Source organism: Vespa velutina, chromosome 7, assembly GCF_912470025.1.
Source record: "Vespa velutina chromosome 7, iVesVel2.1, whole genome shotgun sequence".
Classification (NCBI taxonomy): Eukaryota; Metazoa; Arthropoda; class Insecta; order Hymenoptera; family Vespidae; genus Vespa; species Vespa velutina.
Genome location: NC_062194.1, coordinates 8,251,989 through 8,269,488, shown reverse-complemented (window position 1 = coordinate 8,269,488; position 17,500 = coordinate 8,251,989). Strand labels below are relative to the sequence as shown.

Here is a 17,500-nt window from a genome sequence, read left to right as displayed (position 1 = left end):
ACATAATTAACGATTTTCATAATGACGTAATTATCGTTGAATAATGAAATTTATATTGTACTGCAAACAACAATAACGTACGATGAAATTTCGTAAACACTATTTTATGGGATAATTAACAACGTAATTATCGTCGTATAATGAAATTTAATTATTCCTCAAACAATAATGTGCGATGAAATTTAATAAACAATTTTTCCTTTTTTATTTATTTATTTATTTATTTTTTCATATAATATAATTAACAAAGCATAATTATTGTAGAACAATGAAATTTCATTATTCTGAAAATAATAGTGTACGATGAAATATTGTAAACTTTTTTTTTTTTTTTTTGTTACAATGTAATCCAATAACGGCGTAATTGAATAATGGCTTAATTAATTTACGAAGGATATATCAAATTAGGACACATATTTTTTCTTTTTTCCATTAACTGAAGAAATTAGAAAAAATACGAAGAAGAGAAAGAAGAAAAATATTTTTTTTTTTTTTTTCTTCTTTTTTTTTTGAGAAAAACGTTTTTCGTGTTATTTCTTTCTCGTGAGATATATACAATGATTGAAATCGCGCATGTAAAAGCGAACTAAAGCGTCGATCGACTGCGATAAACGTAGTATGCCGCGTTTCTAAAAATGAAAGCGAAACTACGAAAGTATATATATACATATACATATATACATACATATATATATACATACATACATACATATATATATATATATATATGCAGCGTACAGAAGAAGTATAATCGATGCTTGGGAAACATCGTGATCTCTAATTATGTGGTTGGAAATTAAAACCAACGAGCCTTTTATCCGATAGCTTTAATTAAAATTTTCGCATTGAACGAAAGTACTCTTTCGTATCTCTTACCACTTCTTTCGCTTTTTCTTCAATTTTTCTTTTATTTTCATTTTTTTTTTTTTTTTATACTTCTTTATTTAATTATCATTATTAATAGCGAAGTTGGTTTTTAGGTAATATTTAAATGTAATTATTTTCTAATTGTTTATCGCAATTATTATATTTCTTTCTTCTTCTCCTCCTCCTCTTCGCCGTCGTATCTTACTAGTGAAAATATTTTACTTTAATAACAATACAAATATTTCTCTTATTCTCAAGACGAGAGAGAAAGAGAGAGGGTGAGAAAGAGACAGAGAGAGAGAGGAGGGGAGAGTGAGAGAGAGAGAAAAAGAGAGAGAGTAAATTAAAATTATCCATTCAAGAATTAATTAAAATTTTACATCAAACACGCTTGTGGGCTTGCAAAATTACAACAATTTATTTAATATTTAATACGATTTAATGCAATGGAACGTATGTATGTAACCACGAGTTTTTAAGTATTCTCTTTTTTTTTATCCCTCCCATTACTGCATAACTGAAATTTCGTTAATAAACAATTAACGACGATATATATAATCTTTCATGTTTAATATTTATTTATAAACGTTAATTGGTTTTAATATTTCGTATATTTACGTATTTAAAAAAAAAAAAAAAAAAAAAAAAAAAAATAAATAAATAAATAAATAAAAAAAAAATAATAAAATAAAAGAAAATTGTCCATTAACGAATTAAAAATTCGTTCCAATCAAAATTCATCTATATGATTATATATAAATGATCATAAAATAATGTACACGTTTTTCTTCCTTCTATACGTAGAACATAACGTACCTTTTAAAATTCAAAGTGTGACTTAGATATTTCGTAAAAAGGCATCGGTCACGATCGTCCTTTGAAATAATTTACGATGACAACTATCACGAGATAGCTTTGAATTTGAATCGACTTCTGATACGACGATTTGTTCTATCATGAAAATGAAAATGGAAAAAAATAAAACAATAAAAAATAACAAAACAAAAAAGAAAACCGAAATACTATACAATTCTCATTATCATTATAATAATGATAATAATAATAATAATTATTATTATTATATATTATTATTATTAAATGTATTAAATATTATTATTATTATTATTATTATTATTATTATTATTATTATTATTATTATTATTATTATTATTATTATTATTATCGTTAGAAAATCGAAGAATCGTGGGCTTATTAATCGAATGAGGACAAAAAAATTGTATCTTTTTTAATTATTCGAGAAAATCGTAGAGAGATTCGTTAAAGTCCGCATGGTAAATCAGTTTAACGCCACTTAACGAGCCGTTTTAATTACATCACGTCGTATATGAACGATAATATTGGTCGAAGTCTGAAAAATTTATCTTTCTCTCTCTCTCTCTCTTTCTCTTTTCTCTGTCTCTCTCTCTTCCTCTTTTCTCTGTCTGTCTCTCTTTCTCTTTTCTCTCTCTTCCGCTCGTACATTACCTCCCAATCTATCCATCTCTCTCTCTCTCTCTCTCTCTCTCTCGTCCTCTCTCTCTCTCTCTCTCTCTCGTCCTCTCTCTCTCTCTCTCTCTCTCTCTTCCTCTCTGTCTCGTAAAAACCACGATAGAGAAGCTCACCTATGAGATCGGATAAAAATCAATTATGACTCTGCTTCTAAAAATAATAATATCGCACCTCCGACACGGCATACAACGTTGGCTAGCTCGTCTCACCGTGTTTATTAAACTTCGAGAGATACGTTAAAGTGCATCGTGAAAGTTTCGCGATCGCCTACTTCGTTGCTTTGCCGTTATCGTGTACGAGAAAATTAATTAGAGGGAGAGAAAGAACGAGAACGAGAACGAGAGCGAGATAGAAATAGAGAGAAAGAGAGTGAGAGAGAGAGAGAGAGAGAGAGAGAGAGAGAGGGAGAGAGATAAAGATAAAAACAAAAATAAGAAAAAGAAAAAGAAGAGGAACAAGAACAAGAAAAAGTATAAGAGCATGAGTAAGTTGGGAAAAACAATTTCTAGTTTTTCCCCTTTCTTCTTTTCTCTCCTCTCCCCTCCCCCAACACTCTCTTCATCCATCCTACCCCTTCTCATCTTTTCCTTTTAAAACGAAGAGTATAAATTCAAACGTCGTTTTAAAGCCAACAATCCGAATAAAGCGTTCTATCGCCCAGCAGCGACCCCTTTCTCTCCCCTCCCTCTCCCCCCCCTCTCTCCCCCTCCACTGCCTTCATCTCCACCCCACCCTCGTACAAGCATATCCCTCACTCCCTCTCTATCCCTCCGCAAGGAGATGTGAATCGAACTTTCCATTCAGTCGGGTTCATCAATCACGTCAATTACACGCAACGCACTGTCGATTCGCGATAACCACTATCGCCGTCGTCGTCATCGTCATCGCCGTCGCCGTTGTCGTCGTCGTCGTCGTCGTCATCACCGTCGTCGTCGTCGTCGTCGTCGTCGTCATCATCGTCGTCGTCGTCGTCGCCCGTTATCGTCCGTTGTCGCCCGTTGTTGTCCGTTGTCGTCCGTCGTCGTCCGTAGTCGTCCGTAGTCGTCCGTAGTCGTCCGTCGTCGTCCGTTATTATCATCGTATAAAAGAACCGGAAAAAATATAACAAAAAGGATCGCGTAACCAACGCATATGAGATGAAATTCGAGAAGAATTAATATATATCGTACTTTTCGATTTGTTTTGATCGATCGACGATCAATCGAAGCGATAATAGATAATAGATAATTTCTACGTATATTATTATTATTATTTTAATTATTATCACCATCATCATCATTATTATTATTATCATCATCACCACCATAATTATTATCAGCATCATTATCATCATCATCACTACCATAATTATTATCAGCATCATTATCATCATCATCATCATCATCATCATTATTATTATCATCAACATCATCATCGTCATCATTATCATCATCATCATCATAACTATTATCATAATCATGATCATTATTATTATCATCATCATCGTAATTATTATTATTATCATTATTATCATTATCATTCTCATCATCATCGTTATTAGTAATAATATTAATTTTATTATTATTATTAATATTATTAATATTAATATAATTATTATTATTAATATTATTATTCGTGGTCAATAGTGTTTTCTCTATAGCCTTTTGTTTATCAAATATTTAAGATTTTCTTCGTTTACGCATTGCGTATGTATCGAGGATTACATTAATTTTCGTAGACGTACGTATGTGTTTCGGTGTAATAATAAATGTACGGATGTATTGACGAATGTTATGCGATATGACTCCTGTGATTGATAATACGATCGGAATTGTTTCATCTTTTTCTTAATACCATACTTCTCTGATTTATTCCACCATTATTATTACTATTACTATTATTATTATTATAATCGTTATTATTATTTTTATTATTATTATTATTATTATTATTATTATTATTATTATTATTATTATTATTATTATTATTATTATTATTGTAATTATTATTATTATTAGTAATAGTATAATTATTATTATTAAAATAATTAATGTATGTAGAATATTTTCGAAAGAAACAAATCTGAAAATCATTCTACTTAAAGAATATTATATTCCTCATGTAAACGAACAGAATTTACTTATTCTCCTTTATTTTTTTCGGTATTTGTAATTACATGGCAAATTGTCTAATGAAATCGTATATAAGGTGATCTTAATTGACAATATTTTCTTGACGATAGGTAGGCAACCCCAAAATTTCAGATCAAAACATATGGCCGATTCTAAGGGGTTGATCCGTAATATCCTGTTCGATCCTTCATTCTTCAAGAATAGACCCTTTTGTTATCACGCATCGTACCGAATTGTTCCTAACTAATCTTTCTTTCTCTCTCTCTCTCTCTCTCTCTCTCTCTCTCTCTCTCTCTCTCTCTCTCTCTCTCTCTCTCTTCCTACATATGTATGTGTATGTATGTGTGTTTGTGTTAGTTATTAATTAATCACTTTGATTCACGAGACAACCGACGTTGATAGAGTTTTATTTTTTGCTTTCTTTTTTTTTCTTTTTCTATTTCTTTCTCTCTTTCTTTTTTTCCCCTTCTTCTTCCTTCACCCCCCTTTTAATAATACTATTTAATTAAACGTTTACAATAAATCACGAGACGAATGTAGTCCGATAATCCAGACGTTAATGATATTAAAAGGACAAAGAAAAATTCGATTATTCTAGGTTAGTTCTTTTTTTATCTGTTCTTTTTTCACGCTAAGTTATAAAGATAACATCGGACCGGGGTAGCCCGAGAAAGTGAGTAGTCGTATCTGTGTGCTGCGTTACAGTTTTACGAGTCTTTCATAGAGACTAAGGAAAGATCGAAATGGAAAGAAAGTGGAACACGACGTTGAGCCAGTGTTGATAGCGGCGTTCCGACGCCAATAGTGCTGGTAATGGCAAGAAGAAGATAAGGGGGTGGAGGATGGAGGGAGTGGGAGGCTGTTCGGATGCATCGAAGTATAAAATAGACTGTGTCTCGTAAAAAGAAAAAAAGAGAAAAAAAAAAAAGGAAAAGAAAAAACTCAAATATAAAACTTCAAAAGATTAGAATCTTGTATTCTTTTCATTTGAATATAATAGAAAAAAAATTTTTTTTTTCTTTTTCCAATTTATTTATATCGTATTCTTCAGCTTACATATACATACGTACGTACTTTAGTATATATGTATATATGTACGTACGTACATGTGTATGTATGTATGTATGTATGTATGTATGTATGTATGTATGTATGTATCTATGTATGTATATATGTATGTATGTATGTATACTGATTAAAGTAAAAGACAAAGAGAGACGATGATATTTTATATTTTCTTATTTTTCTATTGTAATTATAAATTTTAACGAATCAGAGAAAAAAGAAGAAAAGAAAAGAATGAAAAAGCAATCCTTTTAGATTTATACCAATGATAGGAACGATAAGACCGAGTCTGAATTAACGAACCATTTGTTTACCGGCGGAGATCGATATGGTAGAAAGCCTCTTTTATCCGTTGAGTTTGCGCGTCCTTACAATGAAAACAGAGAAGGGGAGAACACGCGCAGGAGAGAGTCCCTTTCTAGCATATAATTCGACAAAAGAAGCGGGAATAAAGTAAGTTAAGGGTCACCTCGACAAATGAGAACCGACGTACATATTTTCTCTCACTCTCTCTCTCTCTCTCTCTCTCTCTTTCTCTCTCTCGATTCGTGAGCGAGATTGCCTTTTAATAACAACCCCCACACAACTCTCTTACGCCTCGGATATCCAAGGTAAACCCCCACTGTTATATAAGAGAAAGAGAGAGAGAGAGAGAGAAAAAGAGAGAGAGATCCGAATATATATATATATATATATATATATATATATATATGTATAGGATGAGCCATCTAATTTTATCACATTTATTTTTCCTTTTTTTCTTTTGTAAATACATATTTTATAAACTTCCAATTAAAATAAGAATTTTATAAAAAGTGTATATATTTATGTATGTATATACGTATGTATGTATACTTGAGTCGTACTATTCGTTAATAAATTATGCGTGACAGAAAGTTATATAAATTTTTTGCCACCCTTTTTATAAAACCACGCTGTATTCAACATATATATATATATATATATATATATATATATATATATATATATATGTATAAATGTATGTATATATACCTATATAGAACGTGAATCTTGATATCTCGAGCGAGAGGAATTTTATTAATATTCTATATATAGTTATATTAAAATCGATTATACGACGAAGCGCACTGTGTTATATTAGCTTTCCTCTAATAATAAAGTAAAGGTAAAATGAAAAATGAATAATGATTTTAATTGACGATGATGAGTTTGAATAAAACGAGTTGGAAAACGTGAAATAAAGATTAATAATAATAATAATAATAATAATAATAATAATAATAAAATAATAATAATAATAATAATAATAATAATAATAATAATAATAATAATAATCATAATACGAAAAAATAGCCCCTCTCCGTCGATTATATATAGAAAGGATTTCAAACGTTGAAAACGCAAAATGAATATTAATAATAATAATAACAACAACAATAACAGCAATAATACGAAAAAAATAGTCCCTTTGTCGATTAAATACAGAAATGATTTCAAACGTTGTAAAAAGGCGAAAAGAATATTAATAATAATATTAACAATAACAATAATACGGAAAGAAAAATAAAAAAAGAATTAACGTCTCTTTATCGATTATATCGAGAAACGATTTTAAACGTTGAAAATATAAAATAAATATTGATAATAATAATAATAATTCGAAAAAAGAGGAGATAAAACAAAAACGAAAAAAAAAAAATCGATAGCATGTTTCCATCGATTATATCCGGAAACAATTTGAAACATTATTTGCGCTAGGTTCAATAGAAAATAAAGATAAAATCAATAATCGTAATAAGATTGATATATCGAAAAAGGATTCTATTTTGCTCACCTCTCCGTGCGTATCCCTACGACCGTCCGGGGTGTTCTCCGGAAGGAAATAGAGCCGTAACGATGCCAACGGTTGATTTGGTCCACGGCTGTCCATCCAAAGTAACTGAAGCTCACCGATGCTTACGAGGTCGGCGTCGCTCCAAAGTTTTGTCAGGAAGAAATTGCCGAGTCGAAGGACTCGTCCATTTCCTATCCTAACGGCTTTGTAGAACGTATAAGGGCCATGGCTGAAGCAAGCACCGCCCAACAACTGAAAATACAAATCAAAGTTCTTTACTTAAAACTCATTATTACCAATATCACCACTACCATCATGATTATAATTACAATCATATTGAATATTTTGTATTATATTATTTTATATAATTTTGTATAATATATCTTACATAATTTCGTATTTTATATCTTATATTTTATATAATTTTATATTTTATATTTTATATTTTATATTTTACATTTAATATCTTAGATATATATTAACTTTTATATATTTAACGATCGACGACGATGTGTTAAAGTTCTGTCGTGTACGAGATCGTAAAAAAATTCTCTTCACACCCCACCCCTACCATCGAACTTCCTTTCATAAAGTTTTGTTAATTACAATTGCGTTCGTTCGTTCGTTCGTTTTCTTTTTAACACTGCCAATACCGATTGAACTATTTTATTTTTTTCAATATTAATTACAACGTTTTCGTTATCAAAATGTTAATGTATCTGATTTTATGTTAAATATATTTAATAAATATATTTATTATTAAACGATCTGATTACGATCGAAAAGTAATTTTTTCATGTATCATAATATATAACTTTGTCTGTAATATAAAATTCGTATATTTATACTGTCATTGTCATTTTCATATTGAAAACATTATTTATTATTAATTAGAGAAATCGGGAAGAGTATAATTTTAATACTTTAAATATAACAAAAATAGAAAAAAAAAAGAAAAAGAGAAAAAAAGTAAAAATTGAATTTTAAAATCGTTTTAAATAACGTTTTTCTTCCCATTTTTTCTTTTTTTTTTTTTTTTGGTTAAAATCAAGTGCCAGTCACCAGAATAAGATTATCGTCAAAGTATAAATTATTTATTTTCTTTTAAATTGAAATTTTATAAAACCTATTTCTAACTCTCTCGAATAAATAAAATCTTTTTCATGTCGCTAAATTATTTCACACTTTTCCCGTTTTTTTCTCCCTCTTGCACACGCTCGCACGCACACACACAAACAGAAAGAGTACCTTTATTCTTAAAAGATATTAATCGCATTTTCTTCGAAATCGATAGAATATTTTCCAAGTGTTTTAACGATGGCTCCTAAGTAAAGGTTATCCTTTAACTACCCTCTCCCCATTCTTCCATTCTCTCTCTCTCTCTCTTTTTCTTCTCTCTCTCTCTCTCTCTCCCTCTCTCTCTCCCTCTTTCTCACTTTCTTTCTATCTATCTATCTCGACTTCCGCGCACAGGATAAATTTTGTCGTAGCACAGCAAGGAACGTGGCGGATACCCTCGACAAAACTGTACCGTCGGTTCAAGATAAAAAGAAAGTAGAGAAAAAGGAGAAAGAAAGAAAAAAAAAAAAAAAAAAAAAAAGAAAAGAAAATAGTAAAAGAAAAAAGGAGAGAGGGAGAGAGAAGATAGGGATAGAGAGAGAGAGAGAGAGAGAGAGAGAGAGGAAAGAAAAACGATTTTCGTGGAAACTCCTCTTTCCCTCCTTTTATTTCCAGCCCTCATTCGATTTTCTCGCGACAATATTTTTTCGTATTACGGATATTAGAGAAAAAGAGAGAAAAAGAAGAGAGAGAAAAAGAGAAAAAGAAAAAAAGAGAGAGAGAGAGAGAGAGAGAGAGAGAGTTCGAATGGCAAGTTATTTCTGTCGATCCGATAACTCGCATCGTATGCACGTACTATGAAAGACTTTCTTCTCTCTCTCTCTCTCTCTCTCTCTCTCTCTCTCTCTTTCTTTCTCTATCGAACTTTATAAAGCTGAGCGTATAAGAGAGATATCGATGAGTATATTATATAAAGTGATACCAGGAATATTTGTATATACGTTATCGATTACTTTCAAGATAGAGAGGGCATCTTCTCACACGAAAGAAGAAATAAATATTTATAAGGGAGCTCTCTCTTATTGAAACGTTCTATAGTACGTATGTATGTACATACCTACTTTTGTCTAAAAAGAAAGAAAGAAAGAAAGAAAGAAAGGAAATAAAATAAAATAAAATAAAATAAAATAAAATAAAATAAAATAAAATAGAATAGAATAAAATAAGATAAAATAAGGGGAGTGGTAATGGTGATGGTGGCGATGAGGAAAAACAAAAAAAGAATAAAAGAAAGAAAAAGAAAAAAGAATATAAAGTGAAAGAATATATATATATATATATATATATATATATAGAAAGAGAGAGAGAGAGAAAGAGAGTAGATTCTTTAACATCTCTTTCTTTATTTTTCTTTTCCTGTTTCTTTTTAAAGAAATCATTTCTCGCACAGCACACGTCTGCGAGTGAGAAAACGAGGGTCTGCGACTTGAAGCCGCAGAAATCCGAGGGTGGTTCCCTGGAGGATATTTGCAGGATAACAGACGAAGAGAAAGAGAAAGAGAAACTGGGAGAAGGAGAGAGGGAAAATGAAAGAGATAGAGAGAGCAAAAAAAAAAAGTGAAAAAGGAAAAAACAGAGAGAGGAAGAGAGAGAGAAAGAGAGAATAAGAGAAAAAAAGGGAGAGTAAAAGAGAAACACAGATAGAGAGAGAGAGAGAGAGAGAGATGCAACGCCCAAGTGAATCCAGTGCGGACAGCGAAACACAAGAAAAGAGACGAGGTGGTTGCTACACTAACTCATACATATATATATATATATATATATATATATATATACATATATACACATATATATATATGTATGTACTTACATGTAGAACATATATATATATATATATGTATGCACATACATATATATATATATATATATATATATATATATATATATATATATACGTATGTACATACATGTAGAACATACATATATCTATATGTGTACATACACAGAGATGCATACACTCCACCCATAATATATCTATATCGGCAAAAAAAAGTCGATAGTGTTTGTTTGGCTCTCACTTTGGGAAGTGTATGTGCATGCATAGCCACACATATTATATATGCACACGTACATACGTATATATGTATATATATGTATATGTATATATATATATATGTATATGTATATATATGTATATATATATGTATATGTACACATGTATATGCATACGCACACATGTATATGTATACGCACACGCACACGCACACGCACGGCCTTGCTTCCGATTCGATTGGATGCACCGGTAAACAAGAAAAGGAAAGGAAAAGAAAAAGAAGAAGAAGAAGACGATACGAAAGGTAAGAAGAGATCTGCCGAATGTGAGGAAAGAAGAACGACGAACGTTGGAATGTGTTTCTCGTTAAAAATTACAATAGAACTGCGACAAACTCTCGGAGAATTTCATTTATTTTAATTAGTCCTTTTGTCTATTTCATCTAAAGTATTCAAATTAATCTATAGTATATTCATTTGTAGGATTCAAATTAAAATAAAAAAAAAAAAAAAAAAAAAAAAAAAAAAAAAGAAAGAAAGAAAATAAAAAAAAAAGAAAATAAAAAAGAAAAAAGAAAAGAAAAGAAAAAGAAAAAAAAAAAGAAAAATGAAAAAGGAAAAGAAAAAAACAGATAAATAAATAAATAAACGAGAAAAATAAGTAATGAAAATAAAATAAAATAAAATAAACGATACCGAAATCAATTAAATATACGCTACGGTTGATAATAATTGAACTGATAATATTAATGAAATTCGTTCGATTCAATTAAAATGGGACACCCCGTACACATTCTCCATCGACATTATTACTATTTCCCATATATCTATTATAGACAATGACGACGATCGATGCGTAACGAGTTATTATTGTACTCGAAGTATGTATCTATGCATCTATGTATCTATGCATCTATGTATCTATGTATCTATATATCCGTCTATCTAACTATCTATCTATTTATCTATCTATGTATATATGTATGTACGTAGATACGACATTAACCTCATAGTCGATGTCGTCTTCGTTCTCCAATTCGATCATCTATTCGCATGCTTGAAAATAATAGAATTACGAGGGCTTGAGTCGATCGACCGTGGGAGAATCGTTCTTAAATATCAAATTCAACGTTACGAGATGAGGACGTCGACTCCGGAGAAATGTTGTCGCTTTTGCCGAGGGACCGATCCACGCGAGTAATTTCTCGAACGATTACATTCGGTATTTTCATGAGAGAAAAGGGACTGATAATAATAATGCAAATAATAAAAGTAAAAACAAAAAGAAAATTAAAAAAAGAAAAAAAAAAAAGAAAAAAAGAGAGAGAGAGAGAAAAAATAAGGAAAAAAAAAATGAAACTAAAGAGCGAAAATAAAAGGATAAATGACGATTAAAAATGAAGAAACGAAAAGCAAAAAAAGAAAAAGATAAAAAGAAAATAAAAACAAAAAAATAAAATAGAAATGGAATTAAAAAAAGAGGAAGAGAGACAGCATGAATTCGTTGAGGTGGATTAAAAGCGTTGTTTATTATTTTTACAGAAACGTTACGTACGATAATAAAGGACAAAAAGAGAGAGAGAGAGAGAGAGAGAGAGAGAGAGAGAGAGAGAGAGAGAGAGAGAGAGAAAGAAAGAGAAAGAGAGAAACAAATAGAAAGACAGAGAAAGAGAGAGAGAAACATGGAGTGAGTTTCTTTGCCGTTGAAAATAATTCGTGATTCGATAATACAAATGTTTATTACCCACGCGATAAAAAGTTCCACAAACGAAAGGCCAAACGAACCGTGCACAAGAGCGAGGTACAGTCAGCTTCACAATTTTCTCCTAACTTGTAAGATATTTGCTAGGGAAAGCCTCATCCCTCTCCTTTTGTTTTTATCCGTTCCTCTTCACCATTATCATTATTATTATCATCATAATCGCAATCATATATTTCTTTCTTTTCCTTTTTCTTTCTTTTATATATATATATATATATGAATATATATAAAATATTATTTTTATATATTTATCTAATAATAATATTAAAATATATAATTTTTATATATATATTAATTTTATATATATATATATTATAATTTTATATATATTATGTATTTTATAAATAAATTATACACATATATATGTATATATATATATATATATATATATATATATATAAATAATTTTTATAATTTTTATTTTTCTATAATTTATCATTTATATAATTATTTTCATTCTATATCTTTCTTTTTTATACTTCATACATATGTATATATATGTATATATATGTATATATATAAATATATGTATGTTTTTCTTTATAATTTTTTCTTCTTCTTTTTCTACTCAAGATTCAACCGTCAACATGCGTGATTAACGAAGCGCGCGAGAGCTTCGTAATGCAATTCTGAATAGTTTTCCACGTACACGCGCTAACTTCGAGAGAAGAATTATTGTACGTGAGCGGCCAATTACAGGAACGTGTACGCTCGGAATAAACACCCGTCGACTTTTTATGTATATGTATATATGTATATACATATATATATATATATATATATATATATATATATATATATATATATATATATATATGTACACTTGTCGCAATAATACGTATACATGATAATACAACATATTAACGATTCATCGATTAATACGAATACGTTTTTAGTTAGATCGTTAAAAAATATTTCGATAAAAAAGTGATCTTTGTTGTTTTATTATACTCCCTTATATCCAATTATTCTAATAAATTTTATTTCTCTTTTCCTCCTTTTTCCCCGATCTTTTTTCTTCTTCTTTTACTTTTTTCTTCATATTTGAATTATTGAATTATAAATATTGATCAAAATTTCCTTTTCAATAAATCATTCGACGGATCAGAAGAATATATAATTACGTGTAAACATAATCATAATTAAATCATATTAATTATTTATATTAAAGATTCGACGTAGAAGAATTAATAAAAAATTTCGATATACCTGTCCCTAAAAAAAAAAAAAAAAAAAAAATATATAAAAAACCTAAATTTATTCAAATTAGATGAATAAATGATTTTATACTAATCCCCGGTTTTAATACAACCAGTGGTAAAAGTGGATTTCAAATTCGTACGTCGACGAGTAGGACGATTTAAAAATTTTAATATAAACGATAAATGCAAAAGTTGTGCAAAAAGAAAGAAAGAAGAAAGAAAGGAAAAATAAAAAAAGAAAAAAGAAAAAAGAGAAGAAAGATAGAAGAAAAAAGAAAAGAAAAAAAAAAAGAAAAAAAAAGGAAAGAAAAGGAAAGAAAATTAAATCCGATATTTTAGCGAACGAAGAAAAGGAAGGGAAAAAATGGAGGCGGCGGGAGTGGGACCGCGAGAAAAATACCAATAATTTGAAAAAGATATGAAAAACTTATTGGGCGGACTGTACGGGCGTCTGCTTTGCAGAGCGAGGAGCTTGTCCATTACTTCCTTTGCTTTATTTATCCGGCCGATTTAAAATTGAACGGATTTCGAGGTAGAAGCGACATGAAAGGAAACGAAAATATATATGTTTTCTAACGCTCATTCTTTTTTCGAGAGATAGAAATCGTTCTTAAGCATCAACTCCGTTAGAGAGATAGACGGATTTCATAAATTAACATTATAGTAAAAAGTGGAATAAAATAAAAATAAAATAAAATAGAAATTATATAAGAATAAAATAAAAATTATATAAAAATAAAATGAAAATAAATAAAAATAAATAAATAAAATGAAAGGAAAGGAAAAGGAAAGAGAGAGAGAGAGAGAGAAAAAAATAGAGAGAGAGAGAGGGAGGGAGGTAGAATAAATAAAAAACCTCGAACGTAATAATCGAAATAAATCAAATTATCTTCCTCGTAGAATGAAGGAAGATTTTAACGAAGAAAAAGAAGAATAGAAAAAATGAGAGAGAGAGAGAGAGAGAGAGAGAGAGAGAGAGAGAGAAAGAAAAAAAAACAAACAAACAGAGAAACAAACAAACAAAAAAGTATAACCATTTCGATGTAGAATAAAGGACAAACAGATAAGGTTAAATAAAATCTTCAAGAATATGAGAGAACTACGAAATTAAATATCGTTCTATATTATATATACTTATATACGCTTTTTATGTATGAGTATATATATATATATATATATATATATATATATATAAACATAACATATATACAAGTGCGACCGCGCAAACGAAAGATATCGATTAGGTAAGCGTTGCACAAGTATCGGAATATCTACTGGCAAGAGATAGCATCTCGTTTCCTTTGATCGAAATCGATCGTAATACATATATACATATATACATATATACACATACACGCACACATACACATACACAGATATATAATGATAAGTGAAATCTCTGAGTACTTTCTCATTGTTTGCCTTTCTAATTACTGACAAAAAGATAATTCCTTACGATAATAGAACGGATTTATCGTTATTAAATATTAAAACGAATTATTCATGAGGATGAAATAGAAGATGAATAATAAGAATAAAAAAGACGAATAAGAGGAAGAAGAGGAAGAAGAAGAAGAAGAAGAAGAAGAAGAACAAGAAGAAGAACAAGAACAAGAAGAAGAAGAAGAAGAAGAAGAAGAAGGAGAAGAAAAAGAAGAGGAAGAGAAGGAAGGAGAAGAAGAGGAGGACGAGAAAAACGAATAGTAGACACACGTGCGCTCGTCCAATCAAAACATGTGTATGTATGTATGTATACATACATACATATATATATATATATATGTTTGTATACATATACGTATGTATGAACGTATGTATGTATATATGCACTTACAAACGTTACATAATGAAATCAATAGAATCAAATATGGTAGACAGTAGCCGTCGGTTGAGAACCCCTGCCATAACTATTTCCAATGTTTTAAGGGTACAGTCGCGGTCAAGAGTGCGAGAGCCGGTCAAGAAGACGGGACACACCGAGGGCCACCCAATGGTATTTATAGCGTTAATCTCGTTCCACAGCACAGCTGCATTCTCTGCAAAACTCCTCGCCCCCCTCTCTCTTTCTCTCTCACTCACTAACTCTCTGTCCCTCTCTCTTTCTCTCTCTCTCTCTATCTTTTTCACTCTAACTCTCTCTCTCTCTCTTTCTCTCTCTTTCGCTTGCTTGCTCACTCACTCCAGCCCTCTTCCTCCTACCACTTCAACCCCCCACCCCACTACTACCACTTCATTCTCCCTCTCCGGCGGCCATTGATATCACGTTTACATCTACGATGTTTTCTTTCCCTTTTATATTTCTTTTTTTTCTTCTTTCGTAGAAGAGTGAAGGGGGTGGGGATTTTTGTTTTTCTTTTTCCGTCTTTTTTTCCTTTTTTTTTCTTTCTTTTTGAAGATGGATGGGGTGGGGGAAGTTCTTTTTTTCTCTTAAGCTCACGAAGAAGAAGAAGAGACGACGACGACGACGACGACGACGACGACGATGACTACATGTCTTCCCTTCTCGAGCTATCGATTTTTTTCTTTCTTTCTTTCTTTTCTTTCTTCTTTCTTTCTCTCTTTTTTTTCCTTTTTTTTTCTTTTTTTTTTTATTTCTTTTTGCTTTCTTTCCCCACGAGAAAACAAAATGTTTTATTTCATTAATGAAGTCGAAGGTATACACATACGTTTGTGTGCGTAAGCGTGTATATACGTAAGTACTTATTTATGTATTTATGATTTATATACTTTGTATATGTATGATGTGTACGTGTGTGGTGTTTGTGTGCGTGTGTGTAAACGTTGATCGAGATGGACCGAAAAAAAAAACTTGTTGAAGACTTTTTCCTTTTTCGTGATAGACCTTAACTCTTGGTAAAGGAAAGAGAGAGGCAGATAGGGAGAGAGAAAGAGATAGAAAGTGAGAGAGAGAGAGAGAGAGAGAGAGAGAGAGAGAGAGAGAGAAAGAAAGAAAATAAACCACATAAAGTTTTAAGAGCTACCGTCGTATCAAAGAATATTATACTTGGTCGCGATGAAATCTTTGCAAGTACCACCGGTTATAATGCGAAATACGTAAAAGAGTCCTTCCTTTGGCGCATATAATGTGCGACGTGAGTCGATGAATTTACGAGCAGCCGGGGTGGTGGTGGAGGTTCGGGAGTGGTGGGGGAAAAGAAGAGATAGTAGAGAGGGAGAAAGAGAGGGAGAGGGAGAGAGTGGGTATTCTCGACTCATTCATTATCATTCTTTGGCGACCGTTGAATAAGAGAGAAAGAAAGGCAGAAAGAGAGAGAATGACGAAGGGCGGGACGATAGGGGGGACGGGCGATGATAAAGAAGAAGAAAATGAAGAAGAAGAAAATGAAGATGAAGAAGAGGAAGAGAGCGATGAAAGATGAGGGTGTGGGAAAAGTAATAAGTTTATTTATTCGCGAATGAGATCTCGAAGAATGTCAAGGTAATAAAAGCAACGAAAGAAGGATGAGAAATGTGGGCCAACACTCGATACGACCAACACCCCATCTTTTTCTTTCACTCTCTCTCTCTCTCTCTCTCTCTCTCTCTCTCTCTCTCTCTCTCTCTCTCTCTCTCTCTCTTTCTGTCTCTATCTCTCTCTACCAGTATCCTCCGTTTTATCTTGAAGTGTTTCCCTTTGAAGGTAAAAGAAAAAAAAAAAGGAACAAAAAAGAAGAAAAGAAAATAGAAAAAAAGGAAGAAAGAAAAATGAAAAAATAAAAAAAAGAAAAAGAAAAAGGAAAAGTAAAAAAATATATCCCATACGTTCTCGACTCGTATTTTAAAAAGAAATCTCCTATAAATCATCATTCTCATGAGATGAATAGTCACGTGACGTTGAAGCGAAGTAAGTAAGCATTCATATTGGATTATGAATCTTTAACATTATTACATATATATATATATATATATATATATATATATATATATATATATATATATATATAAATATATATCTTGATGAATTTTCCTCACTCTCTTCTTTTTTTCTTTTTCTTCTTTTCTTTTCTTTTTTTGCAACATTCCCATTAAAAGTAAAATATAAAGAAATCGTGAAGTG

At 30.6% G+C, this 17,500-nt stretch overlaps 1 protein-coding gene across 3 annotated transcripts in view; it reads right to left on the bottom strand.

The window, feature by feature from the left end:
- The window catches only part of LOC124950679 (AT-rich interactive domain-containing protein 5B-like), a 132,045-nt gene that overhangs the window by 87,410 nt on the left and 27,135 nt on the right, over positions 1–17,500 (bottom strand). For all 3 annotated transcript variants that reach the window (XM_047497739.1, XM_047497738.1, XM_047497736.1), the window contains exon 2: positions 7,369–7,620. In XM_047497739.1, coding sequence (XP_047353695.1) covers positions 7,369–7,620 — 252 coding nt within the window. The remainder of the gene's footprint in view (positions 1–7,368; positions 7,621–17,500) is intronic.